This window comes from Grammomys surdaster, unplaced genomic scaffold (genome assembly GCF_004785775.1).
Source record: "Grammomys surdaster isolate TR1022 unplaced genomic scaffold, NIH_TR_1.0 224, whole genome shotgun sequence".
Taxonomy (NCBI): domain Eukaryota; kingdom Metazoa; phylum Chordata; class Mammalia; order Rodentia; family Muridae; genus Grammomys; species Grammomys surdaster.
Genome location: NW_021604669.1, coordinates 9,303,796 through 9,326,954, shown reverse-complemented (window position 1 = coordinate 9,326,954; position 23,159 = coordinate 9,303,796). Strand labels below are relative to the sequence as shown.

Here is a 23,159-nt window from a genome sequence, read left to right as displayed (position 1 = left end):
ACTGACATGTCTTCTGTCATACTACAGAAATGTTAGGGACTCATTTTCTGTCTTCTACACCTAATCCAGTTAGCATCAAATTCTTCTTCATGAAGACAACAAATGATGCACTTTTATTTTCTATGTCAGTCTTACTGAGAGCCAGCAGCAGACATAAAAGCATTAAGACAATAGTAATTATGTTTAATAGAATAGATGTTTGCTTACCTCTTAAATGGTAACATCTATTTAAAGACTTGGAAACCACAAGTTCTGTTACAGGACACAAGCTATTAAAAGAAATATTATCGCCCTGGCACAGGAATTGTGCGTGGGATTCTTGGAGTTACAATTGGCAGAACCATTAGGTCATCTTATTTTGGTGCAATTCTTACTGAGCTTGTTTCTGAAACTGCTTAAAGTGTAAACTTTAGCCTTCCCTAGCCTTCTCCTTTGAACAGGGGAGAAACACCACAAATGTGGTAGAAACATTACTTGAACCCTGATTGAACCTAAGTTTAGTTTCCTAGACATTGAAATTCTTTAGCCAGCTCAGTGTACTGGACCACACTTATATACCCAGCAGAACAATTTGAGTTTAAGGTCAGCTGGAGACACATATGGGACCCCCCCACACACACACACTCACACACATAGTCACACACAGCATGATACACACACACTCACTCACACACAACACCACACACTCACAATCAGTACTGAACAATAGCTTTGGGCATTCCTATTCCTTTATTCTTAAATAATTATCAAACATGAAATACTAGTAATATTTTGGTGAGTAAACAAACAAACCTGTATACTGTCTTCATTGTGCTTCCTATACAATTGCAAAGTCAGACATAATAGGCAGGAAGAGAGGGAAAGAGACTGAGAGGAGGGCAGAGGGAGGGAGAGAGGAAAGGAAGAAGAGAGAATAGGAAATTATATGAGAAGATTTAAAGGAGGAAGAAGAGAAGGAAGAAGATGGAGGAGGGGAAGGAGGAGGGGAGGGGGGCACCACACTGAAGCAGACTGAATTTGTACCCTAGTAATAGCAGCAGGAAGCAGGGAGGAGAATGGAAGGGGATTAGTTAGAAGAAAAAGAAATAAAATAATAGGAAGAGAGAGGAAGTGGAGAATGATGTGGAGGAAGGGGTTTCTAAGAAAATGAAAAGGTTTAAAGTACAATTAAGTTATGACATAAGAGAAGACAGCCCTGAGAAACTGCTCTCTTTGAGGACTCAGGCAGCAGAGGAACAGAAGACATTGGTGTTTCTGATGCTCTGAATGAAATTCAGGGTTAAGGAAGGAGAGCATGATGAAGGACCATCTGAAGGATCCAGTGCCAGTAGTAAGATGTGCAACCCAGGAAAGAGCAATGAGAAACTAATGGCATTTGCTTGAACACCTAACACATTGCAACAGGGAAAGATCCAGTGCTATCCCTGGTAAACTGGAATTGGAAGGGAGAAGGAACAGGTACGGCCGATTTTTTTTTTTTTAAGCACAGAGCAGAAGGAGCAGAGGTCAAGTTAGACAGGAGAAGACTAACCATAGAGATAAACAGGGAGATGTGGTTGAGGTATTCCTTTAAGCTTTCTGGCTTGGACTACTGCAGGAATAGAACAGAGAACCCTGGGCCCCAAAAATCAGGCCCAGGAGAACAAGTTTGAGGAAATCGCATGGTATACTGTATAACATCTCTCTGAAATATAGAATATTTCTTGGACTTCTTTTTACAGTCTGATTTTTGTTCAGCTAACCAATTATTTGTAACTCCTAGAAGAGTCCCAGAATCATGAGCTTCAAATTGTAGAGGATGTTAAAAAATATTATTTTGTTCAAACCATCCTCCTTTGCACCAAATCCCTGGCCAGAAGCATCTGGCTTCTGCTGAGTACCTCCAGGGATGAGTTTTTAATCTCACAAAGCCTGGTGTGCTTTCAAAGATTTATAAATAGGAAGGCATTTGTTTCTTCCCCTGGGAAATAGTCCCACCTGTCTCCAGCCACTACTGTTGCCTTGCATTTATTCTAGTGATATAAATTATACATCAGATGGAGCAACATCTGATCTGGTTCTTTCTGGTCCCCAAATCTCACATACACAGAGAAAGAAAACAGAAAGACACCCAGGACATGAAAATGACTGTCTGCTGTATAGCTCTTAGACATCATATAAAGAGGCATAGCATAGAAAACTTTTCATTTATCTCAGAGACTAGTTGATGATCATTCAGATTACATTGATTACATGATTACATTGTAGTCATTATTTGTTAGAAATCATATTTGCATGTTAATAATGAAGAATTAAAATAAAATGGACCAAATAAATTAGGAGTATAATTTGCACCAGCTCAAAACTCCTTAGTTGGGTGTGGTGGTATCCACTGGAAAGCTCAGGGTTTAGAAGATTAAGGCCAGAGGATAATGAGTTCCAGGGTAGCCTGGGCAACATAATGAGTCTAATGCTAGTCTTAACTTTGTCTCAAACACAAACACACAAAACCATGAACACATGCACACACACATGTGCTCAAGAATAAAACAGATGTAGTATATTGTTGGTATAATGGCCTAAAGGCATAATCAGTTTCCTAAGACGCATATTTCTCTGTCATCTACTCTCATCTGTGTGGCCTCTAGCTCTCTTCATGGTCTATGATGGTTAGTGGGTGTTTGGGAAGTAATGGAACTTTTAGGTAATAGAGCCTTGCTGGAGGAAGTACAACCCTCAGGGAAGATGCTATGAGTTTATAGCCTCACCCAACTTGCAGTTCACTCTCTTTCTATATGAAGATGGAGATAAGCTATCTCAGCTTCTTGTTTCAGCGCCTGTGGCTTGCCTTCTTTGTTATCATGCACCCTCCCTCTAGAACCATAAATCAAAATATATTCTTTTTTCTATAAGCAGCTTTTGGTCCTAGTGTGTTATTGCAGCAACAGGACAGCAACTCATGCTCCATGGGTACTCAGAATCAAAAAGGAACCACTTTCCATCTTGAAGCCTACCAATCAGTAGCAACAGAAGCATTGAGAAGTGATTGTCAAATGTGAATGTGTTCTACTTGCCTCTAGTTTAAGAACACTGAAGTCTTTAATGGGAAAATATCTAGAAGGGATTTTCTAAAGACATACTTCTTAAACATCACAAAGTAGGAACTTGGTGATGCCTTCGTGGGTCAATGGCCGGAAGTGACAGATGATAGGGAAGGGAGCAGTGGGGACTTCTGTCACTTTAATCAGTTTAATACTTGGTTTAGTTTGCCAGGTAATCTGCTGCTATTGTAAATCTCAATATTTTCACACTATTCTATGGCTGTAAGTTTTTCTTTCTATGGGTTTTCCTCTGATTTTATTGGGAATATATTACTTCACCATCACTTAGGCTTTTTCTTTGTGTGTGTGTGTGTGTGTGTGTGTGTGTGTGTGTATTTTGTTTTGTTTTGTTTTGATATTGGGATAGATCTGCAGTTTGAAATACGCTCGTGCACATGAGAAAGGCCTGATAAAGTAAATTTCATTGTCTGAATCTTTATTTTCAGGATACTTTAAATACAATGACCTTTACCTGATGACTAGCCAGATATTTTGTGCAATATAGAATCTTGTTATCTGAAATGCTTTGCATAAGGAAAGGATTTTATGGACAGATCCATAGGAAGACACAACAGCACTAAATGAGAGCTAAACAATTTTTCTTTTTTTGTAAAGAATGTTCTAGATACATGGTAATGGAGGCATCCTCATGACCAGTACTTTTGTGTATCAGAGGAACTAAGGAACATGTTGCTTAGTGTTTAGTGGTTATCTTCTAATCCTGGGTGTGGGTCATGCCTCATGTGTGCTGATATTGTTATTGGTGTTTGGGATGATATAGCCATCCTGTTTCTTTCATCTACAACTCATGTGATCAACAGAGGAAAACATTGTTCTTTGTTTCACTGAGTTCTGTGCCAATCACTGAGCAAGGTAGTCTGCTACTGTATGCCTCTCGGATCTCCCTTTGTTAAAGGAATCATTTCATCACTCAGTTTTTGCTCATTGTTGTTTATTAGGTTCAAATTCTTTCTTATTCATTTATACAAAGAGACATTGGCAAAAGGAATCTGAATTTCACTTGGTTCTATGTGACATGACTAAGCTATAGCAGGAAGTGGGTTCATCAAAGCCACCTTGTCTCTTTCCTAGGGGAGCTACAGACAAATCAGACTCTATAGAAACCACATTCCCAATATAGATATCCAGGCTGAGTAAATGGCAGATCAATCACTGTTGAGTAATGTTGACATAAAATGGCTTGTTGATCACAGCTAACACACGTTTAGAAATCGAGACAAGTGCCACAGCCACTAATCAGATATTCAAAAGAATCAATTGTCTGCCAATTAAATAGCACAAATATCAGTCTCTCCAAAACAAATTTCATGACTACAGTGATTCACAGCCTTACAGCAAATAACCCGATTATTGTAGCTCAACCAGCAGAAGAATTAAATACTACAAACCCTCTGGTAAGTTTCTCTTAGTGTTTACTCAATCATTTCTCATGAAGGACATCCTTAGACTCTCAAGTTCAAAGATGTTCAGATGTTGTATTTTCTATAAAAATTGCCATTGTCTCATTTAGGGAATCAAGTAAAGCCAAGACAAATACAAAACACTGTATCCATGTTAATTATAACTCAATTTTACAGTGTTTGTTTGTATTTTTTCTTCTTTTCATAGGTAGGTGTGTGTGTGTGTGTGTTATATGAATGAGTCTGTGGAGACTTCAGATTGATGTGTGTTATATGAATGAGTCTGTGGAGACTTCAGATTGATGTCAAGAAAATTCTATATTTTTTGAGGCAACGTCCTCTCACTCAAGCCAGAGTTCACTGAGAGTCTCACTAGCCAGCTTGCTCTGGAAATCTCCTGCCTCTGCAGGTACCACACTCACATGACATATGTGTGGATTATTTATCTGGTTTTCTTGCTTGTGTTGCAAGTACTGTAACTGGTTAGGTAACCCCTACCCATGGTAGACATTTGTAACTGCACAGGAAGCCAAGGGAAGATGAATGGTATGTTCAAAGTTGTATTGCTAGGTGATATTTTAGGTACTGTTTTCAATACAATGCCCTATATTCTGGATTCTGTAGACTAATATCAAAGACAATTTCATTATTTGGAATACCAACTTCATTCTTTGTTTTCTTTGTCACTTATAACTTACTGCCTCTGAAACTAGCCTAGTTAACTCAGATAAAGTGGCCCTAATAGACCATCAGTTTCAGTGAGAAGCATTGGGAATAGAAAACTGTGGATTGGAGCTTCTCATTAGTCCCTGAGTTTTAGGGAGATGATTTCACTCTTTTGAGCTCAATATCCTCATATGTAAAGTGGAAGAAGGAAGAGCGGTGTTGACATGACTGCTCAAGTATTTGTTTTGAGAGGTAAAGTGAAGAGTGAGTTCTAAAGACAGTCAAGGAAACATTAGATAAGACCATAGAGACAAAATGGTGACTTAGGTGCTACCTTGACTCTGTGACATTTACAGGCCTGCTGTCAAGAGAGATGTGGAGATAAGGAGATGGGTAAATTGAGGCAGAACATGTGGACAGGAAAAGTATGATAGACTCTGAACTTAGCTCTATACAAAACCTTTAGGGTATGATGGAAATTTTGGCTGTGAGAAGCCAAAGTCATTTCTTTGTCCAAAGTTACAGAGAAAAATCCAGAGCAAATAGGATGGATGGATACATACATATATACATACATACATACATACATACATACATACATACATATATATATACTTATGTACATATTCCACTATGCAGTTTCTTTCTGTCTGAAATGGTGTGGGCAGACCCTAGTAGCTTATGTGATCTCATTATATACTTTGTAGGAGAAAAGGGCAATACTAATATTTCATAAATAGAAGAGGAAAGGAGACTTTGTACTCATTGATTGCTCACCACTTGGAAACATGAGCCCATCCTCCTGGATGGGCTAATGACCACTAGGCTAAGAAGGCTCACCAAAGAACACAGTGATTTTGCCTTTAACCTTGCTCTCATTCTTGCTCTCATTGACTTAGTTTCCAACTGGCTGTAGAAAGAGGAACTGCATAGGAGAGTACTTCGTGGAACTAAACACAGAATAGTTTCTTATAAACGTTTTTCAAGACTTTCTGAAGACCTTTTGGCTAGCATCATTGGATACAAGCTTCAGTTTTTCGGTAGTTTTTACTCAAACTGCTCTAGTTAATGTGCAATCTGGTTTTTACATGGTAGATTTCAAGCTGCAGGAAGAAAAAAATAGCCCATTTTGTACAATGCTCTCCCCTTAAGAGTAAGGCAGAGCTTGGCAAAAATCAGGACTCAAGGTAAACGAGGGGAGCAACACTTTTCAGACCACATACACTGAGCATGCACAAGAAAGGCTATTGTTTGGGTGTCAAGCCAAGGAAGGGACTGAGAGTGTACATGGAATGATAAGCTGGTGTGGACGAATGCTACAGAATGCTACAGAACAGGGAAGATAGAGGGGAGAGCAGCCTCTCTCTTAGTATTAGGGCTCTACTTTGGATTGATGTGTGTGACCCATTCAGAAGTTTCAGGAAGTCATGTTGGTGAGACTTCCTGGATATAGTTTCTGGGATTCATTCCTATGAGACACAACTGAACAGCAAACTCGCCATTTCTCCATCTCTTACAATCTTTCTGCTCTCTCCACCACAATATGCCCTGAACCTGCTATGTGAACATGTTTTATGCAGCCCACTGAGCCTGGCTCCACAACTGCATTTCGGTGTAGTTTTCTGTATGGTCTCCCTCTGTTACAATGAGAAGTTTCCTCCAGGAGGGGGTGAGGACTGTACTTATTATTTGCCTGCATAAGGACAAATATTTAGAATGTAGTTAAGGATTGTGCTAGTTTAGTCATGAGGTGGTTGAGGAGAGCAAGTAGGGGTATATGGAAGGGTCTGGAGGGAGGAAAGGGAAGAGAGAAATGAAGTGATTATAACCTCAAAAATTGAAAGAAGTGGTAAGTATGAAAAACAGTCAGGGATGGGTAAATACTCACAAATGGTTCAGTACTATAACTTTTATTTTAATGAAATGATGTGGATAACACTTTGAGGTTTTCTTTATATTATTTAATAAATAATGGCTAGTAAAAACAGCTTTGACATCTTGGACAACGTACACCACAGGGCAATGTCTGACATATGGAATAAAGGAAGTGACTTCTGTCATTGTTGTCTCATTCCCTGTTGGTGACTGTGTGAGAGCTGGGAAGGGATCAGAAGGAAGGAGGTGGTCAGGCCATAGACATTCATTCCACTAAATGAAAGGCATGACATTCAGAGCTGTCTCTGTGCCATGTGTTATGCCAGGGGCTGGTGACACAAAGGTAATATGGCCCAGCGGCTATCCTCAAGGATCTGACAGTGGTGGTCACATGTGAAGGTGATGGCACTGTTGTGATAAGTGAAAACTCAGGGTGTGGCAAAGGTCCAATGAGAGAAACTTGAACCTTGCTGAAGCTCCTGTCTGCCCTCCCCGATGTGGGAAAGATTATCTGGGTTCCCGGAGAAGTACTTCAGTTTTCACAGGAAGGTCAAATGAACATAGTAACTGGCAGTCCCCAGAAATGCAGACCTTCCTGACTCTGCAGACCTACCCTGACTTTGGGTAGACTCATCCCCCTGCTACTAGGTTACTAGGCTTGAGATAAATTCAGCTTGTGATAGATAAAGTGAGTTGCATATAACTGGCCTGTGTCCTCTGATGGCTCTTTGCATATACTTCATCAAGAAGAAAAAGCCACATTCACCTCTTTTTTTCCCATAGAGTTTGAAATTTCCTTTGCTCCAGTTCCTATAGGAAAGGTGTCATGCTTTAGAGAGCTGAAGTCAAAAGAAGTCAAGACCTGCATATGATAAAAGTGTTTGCTGAACACTCTGCTCTGGATATGTTTTGAGCACCAAGGACAAACTCCCCTACCTCATCGCTGGATTCACAGACTCCCTGACCCAAATCTATCCAAATATCAGCTCTGTTAAAGCGTAGCCTGATCAGTTTGGTACTTAATAGTGCCCCAGGACTAGAATTCTCTAGGATGTAAACAGATAGTCAATAAACAGTTTACCTACTTAATACCCATTCTCCTATTCTTCCTTATTAAAACCCAATGCTGCTTTTGAGGTGCAGGAAAATCTAGTCTATTTTCATCATTTCTTGCTGATGTAGTAGCAATGTGTGGCAATTGTGCTCCTTACAATGTAAACAGGTTGATGCTTTATTAGACACAGATCCCAGAGGAGCACTCAAAAGAACAGTCAGTTAACATAATCATGTATCTTTAACTTTTAGACCTACTGCCCTTCCTCCTTTTCCCTTTTTCTTGAATGCAAACTAACCCTGATTACTTGTAGGTGTAACCAATAGCTTTCAAGTGGCCTTGAAGAAATGACCACCTATATCAGAATCTTCCTAAGGACAGCTCCTATGGATTGCTGACAGTACAGCTTTCCCTTGATGAGTCTTCCTGTTGGAGACCTTATCATTTAAAATTGTGGCTTCTCAGATTAAAGACCCTCATCTCTTTCATGACTGGTGTGAGACACATATAGAATAATCAACCTCATTGTCATGGTAGAACCACAGATATTTAAAGACAATCACTATATTCCTCGGATATTCTTTCTATCCTCAAGTATGTCTGCAGTGATTTTTCTATATTTTTCTGATCCTGTTTTGTTAAAATTTGGGAGCTATGTTTCTTATAGTCTACGTTGAAAACATACGTGTATTGTGATTGTGTATTGACTATTCCTAGTAGTTTATTTTATGAGCAATCTCAATGTATTTGGTATGCAATCATAGATATGGACACATGTGTTTGTGCAAGCACATGTGCACACACACATACACACACAAATGAAGAAATTCTGAATGTGTTTATTCCAGTCAACTAGAAAATCAGCTGGCACAAGTCAGGGATTTGATTTTTACAAAATAAAATGGTTGTAGGTTTTGTTCTCAGGTAACAGTTTTACATTATGTACTTTAAATATAAATAAATAGTAGCTTAAAAATTTACACACTTAGAAAGAACCTCTCCCCTATTAATTTGAATTTCTTTTCATGTCTAGTTCAGGTCTTCACCATATAGATCTTAACATTCCTTAATAAAGAAGAATTGGAGTATGGGTATTAAGTAGGTAACAGTTTATTAACTATCTGTTTGAATATCCTTGTGAATTCTAGTTCTGGGGCACTACTGAATACAAAACTGACCAGGCTGTGCTTTAACAAGCAGATATTTGAATAGATCTGGGGCAGGGAGTTTGTGAATTCAGTGAGGAGGTGGGGAAAGTTTGTCTTTGGTGCTCAAAACATATCCAGAGCAGAGGGGGAGGCTTGTGCTTCAAAGGCATTTTACAAAATGCAACACCAAAGTTTAGGCATCTATTTCAAAAAATAGAGCAAATTAGATAACACGCTAACTAATAGACACTTCAGGTCTTGTGTATATTAATATTATATATAACTCAGGTAAAGAAATTGACAGGACAAGCATTCATTCAAAGCCCAGTACAGAGATAGTGATGAAACAAACCACTGTATGTTTATCTGACATCAGATCACAAACTCAGTTTTTTGGTTGGAAAGATAGTCCCATGGATGCATTTGCTAAGAAAATGGCTTTCATTCAGACTAGGATGTGGCTGGAGGCTCCCACTGCATGCACAGCAGCTCCTTGTATAATTAATCCTCTCTGCATTCTTCTTCTACCCCACAGGGCTGACTGAAAAATCTTGCAGTGAGAAAAGCTGGCTTCTCAAGTGCTGCTTAAGTGACCTGGCTTCCTAAAATATCCTTCATAAACAAAACTCACATGATATAATTTGAGTGTGTAAATCCAATTACATTTCCTGGGGAAGCTTGTGGCCAATTACTCTGGCTTCCCCTGCTGTGGGTGGCTGACAAAAGCAGCATTCCTGTACTCATCCTGAGGAAGAAACTATTTATATAAACCATTATCTGACTGACTGAGGTGAAAACCTATGTGTCACAGATGTTCCCCAACTTCCAATGCTGCTGCTAGACTTTATACTCTTACTTCAGTTCGGGGGTGGGGGGAAGAATCAGAAATTTGCTTCAGAAACAATATGTCAAGTGAATTGATGTATTGCCCAATTGCTTATTTTGGGCCTACTGGTCTCTCAGAGAAACAGTGTCATGCCCATTTGTTGGTGAGAGAAAAGGTTTGAGATGAATATTGCAACTGTCATCTGTGTTCTAGACACAAATACGTGCAGGATCAACTCAAATGGACCAACTTGTGATATGAATAAATTAGCATCCTAAGAAATATTTAGACAACAGTGAAATGTCACAGATGATTGTAGTCCTTTAATTGTGTGTGTGTGTGTGTGTGTGTGTGTGTTTAATCTTTTCCACTTATGCTTGGTTTCATTTATTTTTGGTGAGGTCTTAAATGCCATCAATCATCAGAGTGTAAATATGACTAATGCTTTTGTCCCACTTAGCAGGACATTGCAGCTGCTGTTCCAAAATCCAAGTCACCCCCACCCATGTCCCCAGTTCTAATCTAATTGTATTCTGGTTCACTGATGGCAGTCAGGTGACATAACCAGATATGAAGGGAAACAAATTCATAATTTAATCTTGAACAACACACATTACACAATCAGTTTGCAACTCTCTCTAAATATACAGACACCAAATCTATTTGCAACTCTTAGACAAAGATGCCCACAGACCAGGGCCATGAGGTTTAACTGATCATTTTGGCATCACTAAAAATCCTTTACGAAACCAAACCACTCTCCACCATAGCAGACAAACAAAATGATAGTTCACACAAACAAAAAAGGCAAAATAATAATGAAAAGCAGAAATGAAGAAAGAGAAAATAAAGTCTATGAAGGGAAGACTTGTATTTTCAGAAGCAGGAGTTAATAGCTTCAATCTCCAGCATTCAGAGGCACCTCTGAGGAAGGCTAACACTCAAATACGTCTTTGAAAGCCATTTTTCAGACATGCTTGTTGCAGTTATTATTTTAAAGCCTATATGAATATCTTGAAAGAATGTACAGAAACAGGGGTAGTCAGGGGTTAGAAACTGAACAAACTAACTAGAGAGGTAAGTTAAGTTGGAGTCCAATTATACCATTTAAATGGGTAGCTCTGTGTTCTGAACTGAGTGTTTACCGAGTTAGGGGTAGTTTAAATCACATGGCATTTATTGTACATTACATAGTCATAGAATCTCTTTATTTGATTTGAGTCAGATGCAAAGAGCCCTAGTCTTAGACAAAGATGTATAAATGGACTTGTGTTTAAATTGTATAAGTGATGAGAGAGAGAGAGAGAGAGAGAGAGAGAGAGAGAGAGAGAGAGAGAGAGAGAGAGAGGAGCTGTAACTCTGCTTTGTGTTTATTCTGAGGTCAATTCCTCACTTAAGTGACCAGAAGTGCGTATTTAAACTCTAGTTTCTTTCCTAGACCCCAGCTGCTCCTGTCACACACCTTATCTTACCTGCTACAATTGCATGCTGTCCTACAAGATTACTTGATAGGACAAGTAGCAGTCTAACTGGGTCTCGTTATTTGTCAAGTTCAGGAATTATTACTTAATCAGTATTTGTCTGGCTGTAGTCTCTGCTGTTTGATGAGATGTGTCTAAGACAGGAAAGAAATTTCTAACGGACAGCATGACCTTGAACATGGATTAACCTGGATTTGCATACCTGTCTGCATTTGCTCATAGAATTATCTTGCAGAAATCATCTTCTCTCTACACTTATCTCCTTATCTGCTTCAACAAGAGGCACAGATGACTAATTAGCCACTGGCTGTAACATTTCAGATCCCCCAAGAGAGAAGCACACTGCAGTCATCTTTCTGGTTAAATATTACTACTCTCAGTTTTCCAATAGCTAAATGATTTCTACCATCCCATGTCTAATGAGCTGAAGAATGAGAACAAGATGATTTTCAAATGTTAGGAAGTCCCTCTTATTGTCACTAGACATTAAAGCAGAATAAAATGCTAATCACAGCTATGGTGCTTAGAATGCATCTGAAGCCTTTTTATTATATTTTATTTATGCATATAATGTCATCTTCTAATACATTTTTTCAGATGAATAAATTTGACTGGTTGGATAAACAATTGGCTTAAGATGGAGGAATATCAACTTCCTAGAGAGTATGGGAAAGACTCTCAGCATCATTGATTTGCATACCATTTGTGAGGCTGACACAGTTAAATTCAGTGTCTGAAGGGCAGACCTCAGGCTACCTGCAATTGAAAAGTTTCAATTGGGCTTTGCACCTTGAGAAGGGTCCTCATTATTTCCAGTGTTACTGGACCCAGAAAATATGTGGGAAATTTAGGTGATTGTTTACATCTTCCATGAACTATAATCTCTCTTGGTGTGTGTGTGTGTTGTGTGTTGGAGATTGGAGGGTAGTGATTTTAGTTTCTTATCTGAGTAGAAAGAATATAAGCAATTTCTATGCTGAGAAGAATTCTCTCTTTAGTGAGCCTTTTAAGATTAAGACTCATAGCCACAATGGGAATCAACTTGTGATACATATTCACAAGGGGCTTTGTCTGCTTATATGGAGGGTCTGCAGGGATTTGAAGCACAGTGGTTGCCCTTTCAAGACACAGATGTGATTTCTTAGGGGTGGAAACAGTAGCAGCAGAAACTCGTGGCTTGGATTAAGAAGGCAATTACTGGCTCACTTATTACTTTTGAAGATGACATTTTCAGTGAAGTGAGACAGCTGACAGGGTGTTGCTGACACTGTATTCTCGTTTTAATCCCACAAGTCTTGAAAATACTAAGTTAAACCTGAGCCATCCTCTTAAAGGGAATTAAGATTAATGCAAAGAGCTGATATTCAAAGGGTTTATGGCCTTCAGGTGATGAATTGGTACCCAGCTGAGCAGAATGATGAACTCATTTTAAAGAATCTATGCCATTTCTGCCATTTTCTCTCTTAATTCCCTTCTGCATTTTTCATTAAATGCTCATCGAGGTGGTGTATGTCCTATTACTCTCTTGACTAGCAAAAGGGGCCCATCTTACTGTTAGTCTGCCGAAAGGATACCCTTAGAGGTTACTGAAGAATTGTTAGCATTGGAGTTCAAACTCTGATTTTGTCCTTATTACCCGTTAGCTTCATAGTCTCAGAAAGTCCCCTTTGTTTCCAAAAATCTAACCTTTCTTCTTTGAAATTAAAATGGAAGGCTATACTGCCTATACGTCATCATCAGGTATCACAACACCACGGAGGATCTCAGCTCTATGGAAACTATTGTACAAATGACATGCTATGTGCTCTGACTTCTCCAGTGTTTAGAGGTAAGAGCCTGTGTTATACACAAACACCTTAATTGTTTATACATGCTGTATAGATGTATATGAATGGAGGACTCTTTCATCAACAAAGATTTTGGGAAGTTGGATATCTTATAAGCCTGTGATGAACAGGCTCAATTGTATGGTGATTCCCTTAGGTGCCTAGTCTGTATCTGGCATTTGTCTAAGTGCTATGGATAAAATCGTCAAGACAGAGGCAATCTCTTGCTCTCTTTGTGTTTGTGTTCTTGTGAGCATCGAGAGACTTCAGGTGAAAGTAAAAGAGACACGACAAAGTGAGAAGATAGTTTCAGACAATGTAGCTGCTGTGGAGAAACCAAAACAAGTTGTACACCAGGGAGAGTAGCCTGTGATAATCTGCCAGGTAGTCTGAAGAACCGGGAGAAGGGGGTGTGTGGGGGTAGAGGGGATATTGACCTGTAATGCAGATGTAAAGACGAAGACGTATGAAAGGTCCCGAGATCTATGGAAAGATGGGTAGAGAATTTAGAGTCTGTAGAAGAGCAGAAGAGGAAGTCTGAGAGGAGGAGAAGCAGGCCCTGGGGGAAAGTTCGTGGTGAGGACTTAGGAATTCACTATGGTTACCCACAAAGGGTCTTACCAAGTTTTAAGTGTGATTTATATACTGAACATGGAAAAATCAGCCAGTATTTCTTAAAAATAAAGCAGAGCAAAACAAAATAAAATGCATTCCCACCCTAAACCAAGAAAGCAAATCAACCAACCAATCAAACCCAAAATAACACAAAACCAGGGGTTTGGAAAAGAGAGAAACCCTCCACTTTCCTGCCGGCGCTAAGAAGCTTGCACCCCTAGGGGGCGCCAAAGGAAAATATTTAAAGGAACTTGCAGCCCCAAGCTGAAGAATACTATGGCCCAGGTATTTTTAGTATGGTGGAACCTGGCTTATGAAATCCTATTAAAACAATAACCTGTCCAAAACAGAAAGGTGAATAGGCCTAGTTTACATGTAGCAGGCCTTGGTTTTCACAGTGGAGAACTGTTTATCATAGGATGGGAGTGGGAAGACATTGGGGGTTATTTTTAATCTTTTCCCATCTGGTAGTATTTGAGTAGAGTATCAAACAAATATGGAGCCAGAATTTGCTTGCTGGATTCACTTGGCAAGAAAACCATATCTATACTTAGAACTTGGAAGACATTCATCATTTGACACTTAGGGTGTGTTTTTCTAAATACTACCCCGGCATATTTTATGTGGTCTTTCAGTAATGTGCACCAAGGAAGGCTACTGTTGAAAGGCAGTGGGCTGTAAATGAGGCTTTCTGTATACATCAAATATCTATGGTAGATTGTGAGAAAAATTCAGACTAAGTTAGATCTTCAACAAGGAGGCGAGAAGCAGGAGACAGACGAGGAGGATACAAGACGGAAGGGCAAAAGAAAGAAGAAATGATTTGCTGATGTTGAAACATAGTAAATAAAATGAAGAAAAGAACAGGGGTGCTTGGAAGAAAGTGGGTTTGCATGCAAGGGATTCAGGCATCCGTGTTCACAGAATTGGAAGTGCACAGCTTCTACATTGTATAATGTTATACAACCCCAGGCAAAGGCCATAAGGCCTTCTTCAAGAGACACTTTACTATGCATCAAATATTAAAGGCTTGGGATATTTTGACAGTATATTCACCATAGCCTATAGTAGAGGGAAGTTCAGCTACCCAGCTCTCAGCAAGGCTCTTCTCTCCCTGTTTCACGCCTGATGATCACAGCCACATACTTTAGATACTCATTACTTTTTCTAGAGGAGACACTTCAAAAAGCATGGTCCAAACAGCTAACCAGAGAAGGAACCTCGGCAAATAGACACAGAACCATCATGAAAGGAAAAGGACCCCCAACCCAACCAACTCCCAGAAGGCAAAGATGGGCAAAGCTTTCCATTGGTGCAAGTGATCTACAGATCATCAGCCATTTCTAGTAGGAGTGTCCATTGTAAGAACTTTCTATTTATACTTGGCTACAAGAGTTTTAACATCTTTCTAATCCTGCAAGGGTAAGCAGAGATGTTGAAGACAGGACAGATTTGCACAAAACGGCCCCTAGCCAAGCACCTCACAGTTGCCTTCTTCCCAAATGAGTCTGTTGAGGTTTCCCTCTGTAAATGAGAAGCCCCCCACACTCACTCTCCCTGCTAAGTACCAGATATTTGTTAAACAAAGTGTCAGGTCATTAATTACCAATTGGTTTTAGTGAATTTAAACAACGGATTCTTTGTCTACCTTCCTGGCCATAGACAACATGAACTTTGTTCACATGAGCACATCCATATTTAATGAGGGAGAGGAAGGGGGTGGGCAGAAAGGAAAGTGACAGAGTTGGAGACTTCATCTAAGTATTTCATTAAAGTCGTCTACATTAAAATGTCTCTTTTAATGACTAAAAACTTGTATCCTTTGCCAAGAGTCTGCCATCCTGCAATTCCTGAGACTTATTTATTTATCTGTTTATTTATTCATTCAGAGATCTGGGGCTGGGCACTGTAATAAGAGATAAAACCATGCTAGATCCCCAAGGGCACTGACATTTCCCAAATAAAATCCCTGTCATTATGAAGGATGGGGAGGACCTATTGGAGGGCACCCAGCACTGCAATTCTACGTTTAGCAAAGATTAAATCCATTCAGAAGACAAGCCAAGCAGAAACTCAAGTGAAGGATTCCTACAGCAACCTGCTGTGAGTTAGCAAAGTGCCACAGTTGGAATCTAGGCAGTTCTCCCCTTCTGTGTCCTTCCTCAGTGCCTGTAGACTTTAGGTGTCAGCGGCAAAGGCTTATGTTAGAGAATAACAAACCAGAGTAGAAGAGTAAAGTTATTTAGCCGTTTTGTTCCAGTTGTTAGGAGCCTTGAAGCTGCCTCCCCCCCCCCCCCGGCCCCACCCCAAGGACGCCCAAAGCCTAAGTAACAAACCAGGGGAGTGGAGCGGGAAAGCAAGTGCAAGCAGGAGTTACCTGGTTGATGGAAAAGACCGCTAGCCTGGGTATGAGCACTTGAAGGGTGACTTGCAGCAAGGATGTGCCCAGGCCGGCCAAGATGGCCCAGGTGAGAGGCAGAGGAAGCATGCTGTAGGTGGCGAAGAGTGTAAAAAGCACGTAGCCTATGCCGTCGCCAAGAAGCCCATAGCCCAGGCCTGCTGCCAGAATCTGTGTGGTCATAGCCACCCAAGTGACCACGCCGCTGTATTGCAGGTAAGTGTGGGAGGTGGTGTCCTTCCTGACCACCACGAGGGCACAGATCACCACCTCGATGCCAGTGAAAAAGCCTAGCAGGATGCCCTTGAGAGGGTCCATGGGAGCCGAGGCCAGGCTCAAGTGCAGGACTAAAAGGGTGAGTTTGGTTAGTACATCCAGCACGTTCATCACTACCTCGGATTTGCGCCTCTGGCCCAGGAAATAGCGTTGGTAGAGGCGCTCCAGATCCCGAGACTTGAAGGAGTTGCGGAGGGTTGGGAAAATGACCCCTCGGTAGCTGTATCCCCCATTGAGGAAGAAATCCGAGTTACTTGGGGCACAGTCAAGGTGCAGGAAGCCCAAGTCGCCCCCGCCCCCGCTGCCACTGGCACTGCCGCTCCCGCTGCGTTCCGGAAAGACTTTCGTACCACCGGTGTTGTGCGCTCGCTCTCCCGGGCCCAGAGAATAGAGAGGCAGCACCGAGTCACTGGACAGCTGCGGCGCGTGGTGGTTGGGTCCGCTGCCCGCAGGGTTCGAGGCTTTGCGGGAGCCGCCGCCACCGCCGCCGCCGCCGCCACCGCCGCCGCCTCGGTGCCCGTGGATGAAGCGCTGCTCGGTGATGTGCCGCACCGCCGTCTGCCACAGCAGCCGCTGTGGCCGAGAGCCGCTCCCGCCGTCGCCGGCCGGGGGCGTCGGTTGGATGGTGTAGAGCTCCTCACTGCCGCTAAGGCAGTGCACATCGGAGAGCTCCATGGCCCTGGTCCGCAGGGAGGGAGGCGCAGACACAGTCAGTTGTGACAGTTGGGGGGTAGGGGTTCCTAAAGACCCGAAGGCCGCTTGGCAGCGATCCCTTCTTTCCTAGGCTGCTCGATTGCAGGAGCCCTGAGCAGGGCCCCCACAGGTCAAGTCATAGTGAGCCCCGGAGCAAGGGGGCTTCTGGTAGATTGCAGCGGACCTCCGCGTACTGGCAAGCCACCTTCCCGCCAATCAGCTCAGCTTGGATACGCAGTGAAAGTGGTGGCTATTTGTCTGCGAAATCCTTGGCGCTCTGAGCCACGCAGTCCCTTTCTGCGCTCAAGCTCCTTGGCTGGCTCTAGGCTCAGCGTCCTGGCGCAGTCTTCTCCAAGAGGCGCCTGGGCGCCGCGCTTCTGCTGCGCGTCGGGCGGGTCCTGGCTGCGGCACTGGACTCTGGACGCCCACGTCTCGGCGGCTGCAGAAAGGCTGGCCAAGGGTGATCGATGTCCAGGATGGGTGCTAAGTTAGCAGCTGTGGCGGCAATCGTCGCCCTTCGGATAACTCCATTGCGCCGGCATGGGGAGCCGGGGAGGAGCTGGAGGCGGGCGCGATGAGGCAGGAGGTGTGGGTGATGGTGAGGTGGCAGGACGCCCCGCGGGAGGGCAGGAGAAAGGTGGTATCCTTAGCACTAACAAGTCACCGAACAGTTAATTTGGAGGTGTGCTGAATGAAGCTCTCTCTTCGGTTCCTTCCTGGCTGTGGCCACTTCCAGAGCAAATTCTGACAGCGCGGGTTCTGGACTGATGCATTCCTCAAGGAGGATCGTGGCGGGGCGCTAGCCCCAGGGTCCCAGCCTCCGCTACAGGACTAAGTCACCGCTGCTAGCAGCGATTCTGATGGGTCGCAGCACACAATCCCCATCCCCTTCACTTCTTTCTTTGGAGTCCATTGGGCCTGCCAGACCCCAGTGGGGTGTGGAGAAAGAACAAGTGGGGAGGGCTGTCCAAGCCAACAGCTGAGTACGAAGAGAAGCCACTGGAGCGGATTCCTGAGCCTGAGAAACGAGCCTTGGCGGGTGAGGCGGCAGGCGAAAGGTTTCAGCAAGAAAAGAGGCTCCAGGCCGAGTGGAAGTCGATGAGACGCCTCCGGATCCAGGGAAGCGCGGGGCCACTCGGGCGCTCGGAACCGCGCCGCGGGACTGGAGCCTGGGAGGAATTTGGAGACCTGTCAGAGCGGTCAGACACCCGCGGCGACTTAAACCCGCCCCCGCGCCAAACCACGCCCCCGGAACCCAGGAAAGGGGGGGGGGGTTGACAGGGGTGGGGGCTGGGACACGGAGGCACCCAGATCTGCACAGGACGCCCCAGGTCTTGAAGAGCGGCACGGGTGGGTCGTGCGGCCGCGGGCTGCTGGAGCCCCCGAGCCTGGCAGCGCGCTGCGGTGGAGCGCTCCAGCTGGCCGCGCCCGCTGGTTCCTCCGCGGTTCTTTTTTAAGCACTGGCTCCTGTCCTTGGCAGGTGCAGAGCCAGGATCGTAGGCCGCTTTGCCCACGAACTCCTCGAGACCAGAGACACGCACTAGAGGGGCTCGTTTCCGCCCTCCCCACTCGAGAGCGATGTGATGTGTGTGTGCGCGTGCCTGCGCGTCTCTCTCCGTGTGTATTTAATGCCAACTTTCAGGTTAAAACCAAAATGCTCCCAGGAAGCGGTTCTCATACGGGTGGGCAATCTCTTACTATTCTCTGCTCCAAGGGTCTGGATAGTAGAGGGCATTAGGATGGGGGCGTGTTCTGCACGTTTCGGATACTAAATTTGTCCTGGCTTTCAAGAAAGGTGCAAAGGAGGACCTTCGGAAAGGCGTTTTCAGGGGCCTCCCGGAGGCAACATTCCTGGCTGCCTAGGTACGTTGAAGGTCGCGGTCAAAATCCAAGTTGCCCCGCAGCGGTTCTTCATCAGCATCCAATCCAGCGGGGTCCTTGTGTTCTGGCCTTTCAAGGATCTGGTAGCAGTACCAGTCTGGAGCCCGGCTGCAGGTGGTGGAAGTCATCACCTCTGCCACAGCGACTGCAGCTGCAGTCAGTGAAGCTCTGGCCCTGAACACAGTCAGCTGATGGCCAATGACGTCAGGCTCTGGGCGCTTTCGCAACCCCTCGGCGTCCCATGAAAGCATAAATGACCTGGCCAAGCCATCCCCAGGACACGGTTTCCACCGCCACCCCATCCCCATTCCCACCTCCAACCCCGAGATGGCGTTTTTTTTTTTTTTTTTTTTTTTATGCCTTCCTCTAGTGCAGATAAACTTGCTCCTTTTGGTCCTAAGCAAAACCCGCTTTCCCTGAGGAGCCAGAGCGCCCTCCTCCCACCTATCCCAAACCGTTCTCAGGGTTATTTGTAGCGGCTGTGCCCCAGAAACCTGTGTTTTGACTCCTCTTTCCAAGTCTTATAGGTCACCTGCATCGCATAGAGCATCCAGAAAGAACAGGGAAAAGTCCTTTAAGGCACTATACCATTCCTCACCAGCATTTCTGGAATTTGGTGCACTAACTGGAAAAGATCACTCAAGAGAGAACTTAATTAAATGAGAAGCAGATTCTATTTTAAGTTCAGCTTGTGGATATTTTGTTTGTTAACTGTAAGGATCTTCTAGACTGGCTCGTCTACCCTTGGGAGCTAGAAGTTAAGAGCAAAGCATCTCAAAAAAAAAAGAGAGAAAGAAAAGAAAAACAAACAAACAAACAAACACCCCACCACCAAACAAAACAAAAACTCAAAACCAGGTTGTCATTTAGACCTTAATAAAACCAACGTATATATCAGTCTGAACAGTTTACTTCTCCTTTTAGATTCTTGGACTCAGGCTTTCTGAAACTTCTGAAACGCTAGGGTGGATAATCTTTTAATTTGGAGGAGTGAGGAATAGAGGGAATAAAGAGCAAAAAGTGTCCCCAAAGCTCTCTCTTCTGGTCATAGAGATGGGATTGTGGTTTTTCTCTTCCTGAGGGCAGCAGCTGAGTCACCTGTGTCAGTGGCCACCTAAGCATCAGTGGCTGAGAGAGACTCTCTTCAGGTTCTTACTTCTGTTTCCTGGAACCTGAAGGTTCAGCCTGGATCAATGAGGAGTTAAGGCAGATGGAACTTTCCTGTAAAAATCTTCTCCCATGCTGGACGTTTCCCGGGATGATTTATTCAGCAGCAAAAGGAGGCAGACTAAAGAAGGGGAGACTTGGGCCCAATCAGATAAAATGACTCAGGTTGATGAATGAGCACAGCTTGCTGCAAGGAGAAACTCCAAGAATTTCATGAAGTCAGAGGCTGCAGCAAATGCAACCGGAGGAAAACCTCACAGCGGCCCAATTGACCTTTTCTTTTTTATAAGGGCACTATTACAGGCTATTGTAAAGTGAGAGAGCTTATAGCCCAGAGGATTCAAGTGTGGTCCTTCTTGTTGGGACGACATGATGCTCTTCAGCCTCCAGAGCATTCTGTTCTTGAACGAGAACATTGGATGCACACAAATACTATACTTATTTTGTAATATGCCAACCACCAAATGATTTATTACTTAAAAGAAGACATGTCAAGCATTGTCTTGGAGTCTGGGAGGGACTAGGAATGTGCGGTTACTCCCTATATACTGCACACTATCTACTGTGATCCCAGAACGATATTTTGACATTTTAAATTTATTTTTTTATATAATGACATTTCCCTTTTTTGGACTTCTCATTTCACATTTCTCCCCTAAAATGCTGCATTCTTTGAAGCTTGAGTCGTATTGTCTCTGCATAAAGCCCTTTATGATATCCCTAGTGACCATGAACGAGGTCCTCCTATGCCATCTGATGATATGCTTTGTGAACACTGTTGTAGCTCCTACCAAAGGGATTACAGATTCTCCATTAAACCCCATGTCTTCATTTCTGTTGCTTCGCCTGGTGAAACAGTGATACCCTTGAACGGTGGCTAGATTTTCCTTGTTGCCATATCCCTTGACTTAGAGATAACAGTAAGGCTAGTGACATTTTTTTCCCAGCCCCTATGGGCTGTCAAACTCTTCCCCAAGTCCTTCATAAATATTCCACTTAATCATCCCAGTAATTCTGTGAGCCAGGTCTCTGTCTGCTTTTAGGATTCCCATTTTACTGAGTAGGATACTGCACACTGAGGCTTCTTGTATGTAAGTACCTTTCACAGGGATGGGGGTGGTGGATGGTTAGGTACATTTGGATGATCTAAGTCTCTCATGCACATATTTATTGAAAGTTCTGTAATCAATAATGACTAACTTAAGCGAAACTAATAGAAGTGAAAATATTAAACGTAGACTGCATTTTCAAAGGCAGATTAAGGCATGTCTGAAGTTTTTTGATGCTGAGAAATCTGCTCTGGAAGTCCAAATAGCAGATGAATGGAACAGAACACAGTCTTGTGTAAATGGGTGGAAGGCTTATTCATTTTTGGCTCACTTCAAAGGCATATAGCCACACTATTTTTATAATTGTGAAAAGAACCCAGATTTTCACATATTAGACTTTGCCCAAACAGTTGACTTAACCTATTTTTCCCCAACTGTTTTCATGGTGAGAAAGTATTCTTTTGCCTATCTGTTTTGTGATGTTGATGCCTGCCAGTGACTACGTTTACAGTACCTATATTTAAGAAAAGAAAACTGGCTGTCCCCCTCAAGAAGTACCTTCGATTCCTTAGCAGGATTGCATTCACATACGGGTTTAGATTCTAGCAAACATGTGCCCTTTGTTAAATGCCCACAGAAAGGCCGTCTCTTACTGAAGACATTAAATATTTACATGTAAAAGAAAAGTTGGACCGAGTTCAACCCCAGAGATCCTGTTTCTAAAGGCTGGTGTTTGTGACAGGGCAGCTTCCCAAGTCAGAAGTCCCTAAAGGAAAATGGCATGTCTTCTTCCCCTGGAAAGCTGCTGTTAGAAGACACTCATAACCTTTCTGCTTTGACAGAACTTCAGGAGAAACCTGTGTCTGAGACAAATAAAGCTGCTCATCATGGGAAGGACTGCATTAAAAAGTTTGTACAATCATCCCATCTGAAATGCAGCACGACGCACCGTAGAAGAATACAGTATCAGCTTCACTCCTGTTTCTTCTCTGTCTTGAAAGATACAAAACAAAGGAAAATATCTGTAGACAGTTTCAGTCTTCACAGGAAATACTTTAAGTTAGATTTTGGTGCATGCAAGGAAAAACGTGTCTTTCTGTAAGAAAACTCTTTTGAGGCAAGAAAGGCAGAGCTCATGGCATAGTTGGGCAAGTAGCAGAAAGGAGTCTCCAAGGGATACAAGTGTAAACATTTTCTGCTTCTTACAAGATGGTCTGTGGTTTAACCAGAGGTGAGATCACTATGACATTGTTGCTGAAATTCCAAAATTACAAGAACAGTCTTTCCCCAACCTTCCCCCCTCCACAAACTCTCAAGGGGGACTTGAAGACTCCAGGCTTCCAGTGAGAGTCCTTGGCCTGACCATTGCTCTGTCCCATCCTTATCCGCATTACTGGCTATAATCCAGAAAGTGGGGGGGGGGGGAGAGGAGAGGAGAGGCAAGGGATGGAATGTGGGGAGTGACATCTAAAACAAAGGGCCATTTGAGACCATGTATGGAAACCTAATATTGTAGAAATGTCCTATAATATATGCATACATAAAGATCATCTAAATGAAACTGAAAACATCTCGTGTCACCAAATGAAATTCCTGTACTGGGAATGGCTATATCTAATCAAGTTCTTGGGTCTCAAAGGGGTCCTAAGGAACCCCCTCCCTCAACAGCTGAGGCTATTCCCAATGATACTGGTGGCTCTTCA

General features: G+C 43.0%; 1 protein-coding gene across 3 annotated transcripts in view; it reads right to left on the bottom strand.

Annotated features, from left to right (window-relative positions):
• The window catches only part of Adcy8 (adenylate cyclase 8), a 223,030-nt gene extending 204,491 nt beyond the window's left edge, over window positions 1-18,539 (bottom strand). For all 3 annotated transcript variants that reach the window (XM_028773247.1, XM_028773248.1, XM_028773249.1), the window contains exon 1: window positions 16,370-18,539. In XM_028773247.1, coding sequence (XP_028629080.1) covers window positions 16,370-17,341 — 972 coding nt within the window. In that variant the 5' untranslated portion in view covers window positions 17,342-18,539. The remainder of the gene's footprint in view (window positions 1-16,369) is intronic.
• Window positions 18,540-23,159: the final 4,620 nt, after the last annotated feature.